Source organism: Sciurus carolinensis, chromosome 1 (assembly GCF_902686445.1).
Source record: "Sciurus carolinensis chromosome 1, mSciCar1.2, whole genome shotgun sequence".
NCBI lineage: Eukaryota > Metazoa > Chordata > Mammalia > Rodentia > Sciuridae > Sciurus > Sciurus carolinensis.
In genome coordinates, this window is record NC_062213.1 from 189,223,682 (window position 1) to 189,236,068 (window position 12,387).

Below are 12,387 nucleotides of genomic sequence, written 5' to 3' on the forward strand. Positions count from 1 at the left end.
CCATAATTAACTTTACTCTTCTGGTTCATTTTCTGTGTTTCACTGTCCTTGCATTTATTCTTTCTTTTAGTCTACAGATATTTATTGAGTTTCTAATTTTGTACCTAGCACCACGCTCGTAGGAACTCTCTTTCCTCTTCAGATCTCTTCTCTTCTCTCTCTCTCTCTCTCTCTCTCTCTCTCTCTCTCTCTCTCCCTCCTTCTCTCTCTCTATCTCTTCTCTCTCTGTCTTCTGTCTCCATCTCTCTTCTCTCTCTCTCCTCACCTCGCCTCTTCTCCTTTCTCTCCCCGCCCCGCACCCTCTGTTGGGGATTGATTGCAGGGCCTTGCACATGATGCTAGGTGAGTGCTCTTCCACTGAGCTACATCCCCAGGCTTTCACACCTCTTCCTTTTTATTCTGTCTTCTAACACGAACCATCTCTATTTAGTTTTTCTGCATTTAATAATTTCATCCGGGGCTGGGGAGATAGCTCAGTCAGTAGAGTGCTTGCCTTGTAAGCAACAAGGCCCTGAGTTTGATCCCCAGCACCCAAAAAAAAAAAAAAAAAAAAAATTCATCCTCAGGAGTGTTTAACCATACTCATAACTGTCTCTAAGATGAAGATTCTGGGCCACATGATGTTTACAGGCTTCCAGCTGATCGGTGGTTGCTTTTTCTTTGATGTCCTGCTGTTTCCTTAAGTTCAGCATATCTAGAATCTTGTTCTAACCTTTCTTCTGCCTCCTTTTCTTCCAGAAGTATAACCTCTTTTTCTTAATACCTCTTGTCATTGGCATCATTTTTTTCCCTTAATAAACCAAGTCCTAAAATCAGACTGATACAATTTTCACTTTTTTTCCTCCTACCTTTCCCTAATCCAGCCATTTCTCAAATTCTTCCCTTCCTTTGTATGTTTTGCCATCATTTCTGTTACTTTGGGTCCCCCCGCCCCATTAATCCTAATTTACCTTGGTTAAATGCTTATTTCGTCTCCAGTTTTTCCCCTGTACTTGTCCATTCTCTAAAACACTGTCTGATTAAATTTTTCCCCAAATGCCACGATTTATGAAGTTACTCACCTGCTTGGAACCTTTTCTTGTTTTTACTGTTGGTTTGACTTTGAGAGTTCCCGTTTTCTGAGTCACATAAGCTATATTATGTTGCCTAAAGAATCTAAGTCATAATTGGGCACAGTGGCACACGCCTGTAATTCGAGTACTATGACAGGAGGAAAAAAAGGAAAGAAAGATGGAAAAAAAGTTAGTTTGGTCAACTAGTGTCTTCCTACTTGTCACTAATGTCAGTGTCGTTGGAATTTTTTGAAGGTGTGTCATACTCAATTTTATTTTACAGCTCTGTTAAGATATAATGGGCGTCAACAAACTATACAGATTTAAATTGTATAGTTTGATAAGTTTTGGCATATATGTGCTTATGAAATGACCAAGTTTCCTCCCAATATTTTGGGGAAACTTCACTTTTAAAGAAAACTCTAAAAAGAGACTTAATTTTTAAAATAGGAAACTTCAGTGTAGGATACATATATTTTAAAAATTCATTTGTCCTGGTTGGGGTTCTGGCTCAGTGGTAGAGCATTTGCCTAGCATGTGTGAGGCACTGGGTTCGATCCTCAGCACTGCATATAAATAAATAAACTAAATAAAGGTCCATCCACAACTAAAAAAAAAAAAAAAAGTTCATTTGTCCTTAGAAACACTACCTTTAATGCAGTGGTTTATAAACTTGTTAAATAATAGACATTTTCCTTTAAAAATTCTGTGCAGAGATTCAGTACATAAAATTGGTGGGGAGATGTGTTAGATCAGAAAAAAGGACATTGTGTATAAGTGTGCACAAGAACCTTCCCTCTCAGCCTTCCTTATCCCAAAGACAGCTCTTGAAAGCTTTTTTTCTGGTCTCATGTTTCTAGAGAATGCATTTTTAAAGTCATTGTGTTTGTTGGAGAGACTGCTAGATAGGTAAATGAGAAGTCAAATTAATGTTTTAGGAAAATAATTATGAATAAGAGGGAGAAGCAACCCTTGGGTTGAAATTAATGTACATATCCCGCCCCCCCAATCCCCCACTCCGCAGTATCAGGGATTGAATCCAAAGGCACTTAACCACTGAGCCATATCCCAAGCCCTTTTTTATATTTTATTTTGAGACAGGGTCTTACTAAGTTGCTCAGGGCCTGACCAAGTTGCTGAGGCTGGCTTTGAATTTGAAATCCTCCTGCCTCAGCCTCCCAGATTGCCAGAATTGCAGGTATGTTGCCACCACCCAGCAACATGTGCTCTTTCTAAGAGTCTTGGCTTCCTCCCTTATTCCCTTTGGCCTACAGGACTATCCCACCTATACCATTCTTGGTCAGAATCAGTACCAGACTTGCTACCCTAGCTCCAGCTTTGGAGTCACAGGCCAGACTAACAGTGATGCTGAGAGTACCACATTAGCAACTACCACATACCAGACAGAGAAACCCAGTGTCATGGTACCTGCGCCAGCAGCCCAGAGACTTTCCTCTGGTAAGTATCACAGCTCAGAAAACTGGCTTAAGGGCATTTAATCCAACAGATGTTTTCAGGTGAAAGTGAAGATGATTTTGTTCCTGTATAAGCTGCTTTCATCATGCTCTTGGCTTTCCCCTCCCAGGTGAGTAAACTTTGGAAGCAGGCTACAGTGAGTCACAGGTGGCTGATGTCTGCCTGATACTAAGAACAGAAAAGTACTGACAGTGGAAAGACTGTATTCTGACCCTGCCCTCTTTTAGCCTTCAAATTCCCCCATCTGTTTTTTCCCCTTGTAATTTATTTTATCCTTATAGAATGTTTTAACATATCCTACTGCCTTCTGTATTTTATTACAAATTATTAAATAGATCTAGAGCTATGGTTTTAGCTGGAGATGATTTTGCCCCCTGGGGAACATTTGGGTAACATGGAAACATTTTTGGTTGTCACATTGTGTTGGGGATGCTACTGGCACCCAGTGAGTAGAGATCAGGAATACTGCTTAGTTAAATACAAGACATCCCCCTTGACAAAAAAAATTAACTAGCCCAAAATGTCAGTTGTGCCAAATTGGCAAACCCTGATCCAGTAGTTAGAGCAGATTCAGGGTCTTTTTTTGTGTGTGGGCGGGGGCAGAGGTCAGCAAAAATAACTTGATGAGCCATGTATAATGGCTCATGCCTATAGTTCCAGCTACTTGCAATGCTGAGGCAGTTTGAGACTGGCCTAGGCAACACAGTATGAACTTATATGAAAAAATAACTTCTGGGAACTCAGTCAGAAGGTATGCACATAAAGCATGATTGTGACTCTTTATGTTAGCCACTGTAGGTGCTTACTGCCTAGATCTACATTCCCAGATTGCTTTACATAAGGTCTAATTTTCTAAACTCTATCCCCTGAGTTATGACTCATTAGGGCAAAGAATCTGGCCTTTGTTCATATAGGCTGTGACTACTGGCAGCATATGTCCCACTTTTCCTTTCCAGGAGACACTTCTACAAGCCCACCTTTGTCCCAGACTACACCAAGTAAAGATGCTGATGATCAGTCCAGGAAAAACATGACTGGCAAAAACCGGGGCAAGAGGAAAGCTGATACCAGTTCTTCCCAAGACAGTGAATTGGAAGTATGAGAAGAAACTCATTTGTTTTTTCTTGCTTCTTAAATTTTTGAAACACATATCTGAAACTCAGAGATGATGTGGTTGTATGTCGTGTGTCCTTTAATTCCTATGCAAGAGAAGCTACATTGACCAACTAAGTTAGAAAAATAGTAAGAAAAACAAAGTTTCTCCATGTCTATAACTTACCGTATCATTTTCAGATGCTTTTCACCAAAGCATTGAAAAAACTTTGCTGAATTTAGGTAGCCAGGTGATTTTTTAATGAAAAGAACAAACAATTCTCTGTATTCCAGAGGAAAACAGAAAGAACAGTGCATTTTATTTGGAAAGCAGAGGGAGCCACAAGTGTTGTCATACTGTTGTCCATTTAGAAATCTAAAAGGAAAATGAGAGCTTCAAACCCGAGTGTCTTTGAGACACACAAACAGATCTGGTAACTTTATGACATTGGCACTGATTTATTCTGTGCCTATAAGCACTGTGGGAATTTGTTATGGACATATGTTTGACTTCATTATTAAAAAGACTAGAAAGATAGAAAAAATTCTAACAATAGTGGAGTTTTAATTTTTCTAAAATGTGATTATTTAATAAAGGAAAAAGATATATTTGAACATAAATATATTGATAGGTGCCCTAAGACATAGGTAAATTGAAGCCATGTTTAGAGCCTATTTTCTTTTTCATTCCTGGGGAAGGAACAAAAGAAGATGAAAGAGAAACTAAAATGTTGATATATTTCTTTTTTTTTTTTTTTTTTTTTTTTGATATATTTCTTAGGAAATACTGAGAACTCACTCATTTTTAAAAATTGTAGTGAAATATACATGTTGTAAAATTTCATTATTTTTAACTATTTTTAAGTGTACAATTCATTGTCATAAATACATTCTCAGTATTGTATAACCATCACCACTCTATGTTTCCAGAACTCTTTCATGATTCTAGACAAAATCTCTACACCCATTCAGCCATAACTCCCCATACTACCATTCTGCTAGCCCATGGCAACCACCATTCTTTTTTCTGCTTCTTGAATTTGCTTATTCTACATACCTCATGTAAGTGGAATCATACAATATTTATTCTCTTGTGTCAGACTTATTTTACTAAGCGTAACGCTTTTACAGTTTATCTTTGTTGTAGTATATATCAAAATTTCATTCCTTTAAATGACCAAATAATATTGCAGTTTGTATACGTGCATGTGTGGGTGTGTGTTATGTCATGTTTTGTTTTATCCATTCACCTATTGAAGGGCACTTATGGTTTTTCACCTTTGAGCTATTATGAGTACTTCTTTGAATACTGTGTGCAGTTACCTGTTTGAGTCCCTCTTGTCCATCTTTTCAGTTCTTTTGAGTTACACAAAGACTAATAGGAGTGTTAATTTTGATCATAGTCCATCTTCGGTTTTTTAAGGAACCACTATATTTTTCTACAGTTTTTCATTCCCACCAGCAGTTTACAAAGGTTCCAGCTTGTCTACATCTTCATCACACTTGTTATTTCCCATTTTTTTATAGTAGCCATCCTAATGGATATGAAGTGATATCTCATTATGGTTTTGATTTACATTTCCCTATTGACCAATGATATTTAGCATCTTTCCATGTGCTTATTGGTCATTTATGTATTTTCAAATCTTTTAAACTCCTTCCCTCCTTTCTCCCATCCTGAGGTGGAGTGTTGCTGTGTTGCCCAGGCTGGTCTCAAACTCCCTGAACTCAAGAGATTCTCCTGCCTCAGCTTCTGTAGTAACTGGGTGTATAGGCATAAGCCATGGCTCCTGGCTCTCTGCCCATTTTCTAAATGGATTTTTTTGTTGTTGAGTAATATATTCCAGATTATTAATCAGAAATATTTTCTCCCATTCTATTGGGCTTCCTTCCTTCCTTTCTATCTCTCTCTCTCTCTTTCTCTCTCTCTCTCTCTCTCTCTCTTTCTGTGTGTGTGTGTGTGTGTGTGTGTGTGTGTGTGTGTGATTTATTCATTCATTCATTCATTTGCAGTGCTGGGGATCAAACCCAGGGTCCAGAGCATGCTAGGCAAACATTCTACATCAAGTTATACTTTTGATTTATGTCCTTTGAGCACAAAAGGTTTTTTTTGGTTTTTTTTTTTTTAATTTTCTTTTTTTTGCGGTGCCGGGGATCAAACCCAGCACTCTACCAACTGAGCTATCTCCCCAGCCCCAAAAGTTTTAATATCTGTTTCTTCTAAGATGTTTATTGTTAAATTTAGGTGTTTGATTTATTTTGAGTTAATTTTACATAAGATCTAATTCTTATACTTTTGGATGTCCAGTTTTCCCAGCACCATTTGTTGAAAAGACTTTCCTGGACTGGGGGTCTAGCTCAGTGGTAGAGTCCTTGCCTAACATGTATGAGATCCTAGGTCTGATCCCCAGCACCACAAAAAATAAATAAATAAATAAATAATCTTCCTTTCTCCATTGAATAATTTTTGATTTTTGGTCCTTATCAAATTAATTTGTGAGAGTTTATTTCTGGCCTCAGCTCTGTCTTACTAGTCTACATACTAGTACAACACTGTTTTGATTACTGAAGCTTTTTCTTTTCTTTTTTTTAATCATTTTTTTTCCTTTTATTTTTTCTTAATTTTTATTTTTACAGACTACATTTTGATTCATTGTACACAAATGGGGTACGACTTTTCATTTCTGTGGTTGTGCACAGTGTAGATTCATACCATTCATGTAATCATACATATACATAGGGTAATACTGTCTGTCTCAGTCTACTGTCTCTTTCCCCTACCCGCTCCCGCCCCATTTTCCTCTATACCATCCAAAGTTCCTCCGTTCTTGTCTTGCCACCCCCAATCCCCGTTACATATCATCATCCTCTTATCAGAGAAAACATTTGGCCTTTGGTTTTTTGGACTTGGCTTATTTCACTTAACATGATATTCTCTAACTCCATCCATTTACCAGCAAATGCCATAATTTTATTCTTATTTATGGCTGAGTAATATTGCATCATGTATATATACCACAGTTTCTTTATCCATTAATCAATTGAAGGGCGTCTCAGTTGGTTCCACAATCTAGCTATTGTGAATTGAGCAGCTATGAATATTGATGAGGCTGCATCACTGTAGTATGCTGATTTTAAGTCCTTTGGGTATAAACCGAGGAGTGGAATAGCTGGGTCAAATGGTGATTCCATTCCAAGTTTTCTGAGGAATCTCCATACTGCTTTCCAGAGTGACTGCACCGATTTGCAATTCCACCAGCAATATATGAGTGTGCCTTTTTCCCCACATCCACGCCAACACTTATTGTTGCTTGTGTTCTTGATAATAGCCATTCTAATTGGAGTTAGATGAAATCTTAGGGTGGTTTTAATGTGCGTTTCTCTAATTACTAGAGATTATGAGCTCTTTTTCATATATTTGTTGATCACCTGTATATCTTCTGTGAAGTGTCTGCCCAGTTCCTTAGCCTATTTATTGATTGGGTTCTTTGTATTTTTAGTGTAAAGTTTTTTAAGTTCTTTATAAACTTTGGAGATGAATGCTCTGTCTGAAGTGTGTGTGGAAAAGATTTTCTCCCACTCTGTATGCTCTCTTTTCACATTATTGTTTGCTGAGAAAAAGCTTTTTAGTTTGAATCCATCCCATTTATTGATTCTTGCTTTTATGTCTTGCACTCTGGTGGTCTTTGTTAAGGACATCTGGTCCTAAGCCAACATGATGATGATTTGGGCCTACTTTTTCTTCTATTTGGTGAAGGGTCTCAGGTCTAATTCCTAGATCTTTGATCTATTTTGAATTGAGTTTTGAGAGATGGGAGTTTAATTTCATTTTACTGCATATGAATTTCCAGTTTTGCCAGCACCATTTGTTGAAGGGGCTATCTTTTCTCCAATGTAAGTTTTTGGCACCTTTGTCTAGTATGAGATAAGTGGTACTTATGTGGGTATCTCTCTCTGTCTTCTATTCTGTACTATTGGTCTACCTGTCTATTTTGGTGCCAATACCATGCCTTTTTTGTTTGTTTGTTTTTTTGTGTTTTTTTTGTGGTGCTGGGGATTGAACCCAGGGCCTTGTGCTTGCGAGGCGAGCACTCTACCAACTGAGCTATCTCCCCAGCACCATGCCATTTTTGTTACTATAGCTCTGTAGTATAGTTTAAGGTCTGGTATAGTGATACCTTCTGCATCACTCTTCCTGCCCAGGATTGCTTTGGCTATTCTGGGTCTTTTGTTTTTCCAGATGAATTTCATGATTGCTTTCTCTATTTCTATGAGTAATGCCATTGGGATTTTAATTGGAATTGCATTAAATCTGTACAGCACCTTTGGAAGTATGGCCATTTTGATAATATTAATTCTGCCTATCCAAGAACACAGGAGCTCTTTCCATATTCTAAGGTCTTCCTCAATATCTTTCTTTAAATTACTGAAGCTTTTTGTAGTAAGTGTCAAAATTTGGAAATGTTAATCCTTCAGTTCTGTTCTTTTTCAAGGGTGTTTTGAGTATTTCGGGTCTTGGAATTCCATAGGAATTTCAGGATGAGTTTTTCTATGTGTTTAAAAACACTATAGTGATTTTGATGGTAATCACATTGAATCTTTAGACTGGTTTGTAGTATTGCCATCTTAACAGTATTAAGTCTTCCAATCAGTGAACATGAGTCTTTGCCATGTATTAGGTTATGTCTTCTTAATATCCTAATGTTTTTCAGCATACAGTACAAGTCTTTTGCTTCCTTGGTTAAATTTATTCCTAAGTATTTTATTCTTTAATGCTGTTTACTGCTTTTTAAATTTCATTTTCTCATTATTTATTGCATATGTACAGAAATAACAGCTGATTTCAATTTTTTTGTGTGTTCCTTAGGTTTTTTTTTTTTTTTTTTACAATTTAGATTATGTCATCTGCAAACATATTTCATCTTTTGCAATGGGGTGTCTCCCCCCCCTTTTCTTACCAAAGGGCTCTGGATAGAACTTCCATTACTGTGTTGAATGAAAGTGATGAAAAGGCATCCTAGCATATTCCTCATCTGATGGATAAAACTTTTAGTCTTTTACAACCATGTATGATCTTAGCTGCGGATTTTTGATATATAGCCTTTATCATATTGCAAACTATTCCTAGTTTACTGAATTGTTTTTTTCATCAAAGGATGCTGAATTCTGTCCAATGCATTTTCTGCATCAATTGAGATTATCATGTGTTTTTTCATCTTCTTTTAATATGTTTATTTTTATATGTTGAATGAACCAAGAACTAGTCCCACTTGGTCACAGTGTATAGTTATTTTAATATGTTGCTGAATTTGGTTTGCTATTATTTTGTTAAAGTTTTTGCATCAATTGTTGTGAAGGATAATCTTTTTAAAATTTCTATAGTTTTCCTACAAGTGTAGTCTGACAGGGTAATGTTGGTCTCATTGCACAAATTAGGAGTGTTTTGAGAAGATTATTGGTGTTAAATCTATCTCTCTCTCTCTCTCTCTCTCTCTCTCTCTCTCTCTCTCTCTCTCTCTCTCTCTCTTTTTTTCTTTTTGTGGTGGCAGAATTAAACCCTGGGCCTTGCACATGCTAGGCAAATGTTCTACCACTAAGCTATGTCTGCCCCCCACCCCCACCCCCATTCTTACTTAAATGTTTGGTACAATTCACAAATGAAACCGTCAGGTCCTGGGCTTTTCTTTGTTGGAATGTTTTAAATTATTAATTCAATCTCCTTACTATTTATGTCTTAATCAGATTTTCTGTTTCTTCTTGATTTAGGTACTTTGTGTTGTGTGTTTCTGGGAATTTGACCATTTCATTTGGGTTACCTAGTTTGTTGGTATACAACTTTTCACTGTATCCTCTTATAATCCTTTTTATTTCTGTAAATATGAAATCAGTAATCATGTCTCCACTTTCATGTCTGATTTTAGTAATCTTGGTGTTCTGTTTTTTTTTTTTTTTTTTTTTTTTTTTTCTTTTTATTCAGTCTAGCTAAAGGTTGTCAATTTTGTAGATATTCTCAAAGATCCAACTCTTGGTTTCATTGGCTTTTCTCTATTCTTTTTCTATTTTAATTGTTTCCACTTTAGCTTTATTCACTTCTTTCCACTGGCTTTAGGCTTCGTTTTCTCTTCTTCATCTGGTCCCGATGTACAATGTGGTTTTTAGATTTGAGATCATTCTTTTTCTTTTTGATGCCAGGGAATTATTCCAAGGGCCTTGTGTTTTCAAGGCTTACACTCAACCACTGAGCTGCAGCCCCAGCCCTCTTTCTTTTTCTTTTTCTTTTTTTTTTTTTAAGATTTTTTTTTAACTAAAAAAATGGACCTTTATTTTACTTATTTATATATGGTGCTGAGATTCAAACGCAGTGCCTCACACATGCTAGGCAAGCACTCTACCCCTGAACCATAACCCCGCCCCCTCTTTCTTTTTAATGTATGTACTTTCAGTTTTAATATCCCTGTTTATACGACTTTCATTGTATCTCAGAAGTTTTAATATTGTATTTGTGTTTTCATTCAGCTCAGGGTATTTTCTAATTCCACTTAAAATTTCTTCCCATTATTTAAGATTATGTTATTTAAATTCACCCACACTTATGAATTGTAGTATTTTCCTTCTGTTACTGATTTCTCATTTCATTCTATTGTTTTTATTATCATCATGTTTTATATTTTCTTCCTTCAGCGGGTATTTCTGTGGGACTTGGATGAAACCATCATCATCTTCCACTCCCTTCTTACTGGATCCTATGCCCAGAAGTATGGAAAGGTAATTTGAGTATTCTTTTGTTATAACTATCCCTCTTCTGACTTTATGAGCAGAAAATTTTTTTCAGCTACCTCGTCTTACCCTGTTGGCTTTTAACTTCTCATGTAAAAATTCACCAGATGGCTTTCACCAGGCAAGCTACATGGTCAAGTAGAGTTGATGGTAAAGCCAGATATTAGACCTAGGACCAGTATTGAAAGCTGAAGTTGTTTGAATTGAAGTTGCATTTTATAAAGATTAGAGTATAGGCTCAAAACAGTAGAGTCTCAGGATTCTATGTTCCAGAGATATGATTTATTAAACCTTCAGTTACATGGTTGTTTTGTTTTGTTTTGTTTTGTTTCATTTTGGGTTCTGGGAATTGAACACAAGGGTATTCTACCTCTGAGTTACATCTCAAGTCCTTTTAATTTTTTATTTTGAGACAGGGGTTTGCTAGTTTGTCCAAGCTAGCCTTATTGCAATTCTTCTGCCTCAGCCTCCCAAGTTGCTGGAATTATAGGCATGCATCACCACACCCAGCACCTTAAGTTACTTATGATAACCCAAACTGAGCATTTCATTTAACTAAATAAGTGGTAGACATAAATAAAGTATATAGATAAAATATCTTTCTAAAATAGATTGCATGCTTTTTAAGAAATAAATATACCTAACAAAATTTGTTTAATATTCAATGTAAATATCAATTTTAGCAGAATAATTAGCTGTTTGGAGAAGATTGGGACTGTATTTTTATGTCAAATTATCTCCAGAATCATATTTTTCAGATTCAGGGAACAAATTTTATCTACCTCCTTTGCTATCTTACCCCTCCCATTATTTTGTGTTATCACTAGAGTTTTTTCTAGGAGTGCTTCCACAGGCTCTTGCTATCTAGGCTGGCCAGCTGATCTGAACTCATAAGTTACATTACTAAGATGGCTTTAAAAATACAGCCTCCCAGTGAAGGATTGATGGTTCATCTTAAAGCTGCTTGCCTTGGTTTTCCTGTAAATATTTTGACTCTTCCACCTTTCTTTACTTTCTGGTTGTTGAAATTGTTAGATGTCTGATGTTATGTTGTATGTGTGATGGGTATTGAGGGGGAAATAATGCATCTCATATTAGCAGTAGTTAGGACTTCTTCTGGAACAGGGAATTTCCCATAAAATTAAGCAAATTGTTTTAAGTGGAGGAAAACACCAAAACAAATGATGTATAGAGTTTTAGACTATAAAGCAGTGAGTTATTTTTTTAAACATATTCTTTGTTTAGAATGTATTGCCTTTACTTTTATGAAAATACTAGTTTCTACAAAGTAGAGTCTTGAAATTCTGATTGCCCACATCCTCTCTATTGAACAATTCCACATTCTTAGAAATGTCAGTGAAATATTATTAATACTTGAAGAACTGTTAATGACCCTTGTTTTGGCCTTGACCCAAAATAATTTTGAAACATTTGAAAATCAGAACCAGTACTGTGATTACCAAGTCAAATATCTTTTTCTCTTACTGTCTTTCAGGACCCAACAGTAGTGATTGGCTCAGGTTTAACAATGGAAGAAATGATTTTTGAAGTGGCTGATACACATCTATTTTTCAATGACTTAGAAGTAAGTGTGTCAAATTGTTTCTGTGCTTCAGTGAGCTTTTTTTTCGATCATTTTAGACCCTATGCCTGTTGAATTTGGAAGGTACATATTTAGCTAGGGTGAGGATAGGAGGCTAGGTACTACAGAGTCAGGCTGGACAGGCTAGCAGCCATGAGCATACGTAGTCTTGGAGAAATAATGTCAAGGTTGAATCTACAGTCTTCATTCTTTTCCTCAGTTTTATTGGCTCAAATTTTTCATTTTTGTTTGCTTATTTGGAAGATATAGTATTAAGGGAAATGCCAACCCTTTAGTCAAAACCCTGAAATATAAACCAATATTCTAGTTTATTAATAAGTATTAAATAATATATAATAGGCTTGATTATTTGTACTCTCAATTATATTTTGTCTGTTTTTCAATTTT

At 36.2% G+C, this 12,387-nt stretch overlaps 1 protein-coding gene across 3 annotated transcripts in view; it reads left to right on the forward strand.

Annotated features, from left to right (window-relative positions):
* Window positions 1-12,387, forward strand: part of Eya3 (EYA transcriptional coactivator and phosphatase 3) — a 99,971-nt gene that overhangs the window by 64,468 nt on the left and 23,116 nt on the right. For all 3 annotated transcript variants that reach the window (XM_047554031.1, XM_047554046.1, XM_047554038.1), the window contains 4 exons: window positions 2,327-2,510; window positions 3,485-3,624; window positions 10,302-10,385; window positions 11,893-11,982. In XM_047554031.1, coding sequence (XP_047409987.1) covers window positions 2,327-2,510; window positions 3,485-3,624; window positions 10,302-10,385; window positions 11,893-11,982 — 498 coding nt within the window. The remainder of the gene's footprint in view (window positions 1-2,326; window positions 2,511-3,484; window positions 3,625-10,301; window positions 10,386-11,892; window positions 11,983-12,387) is intronic.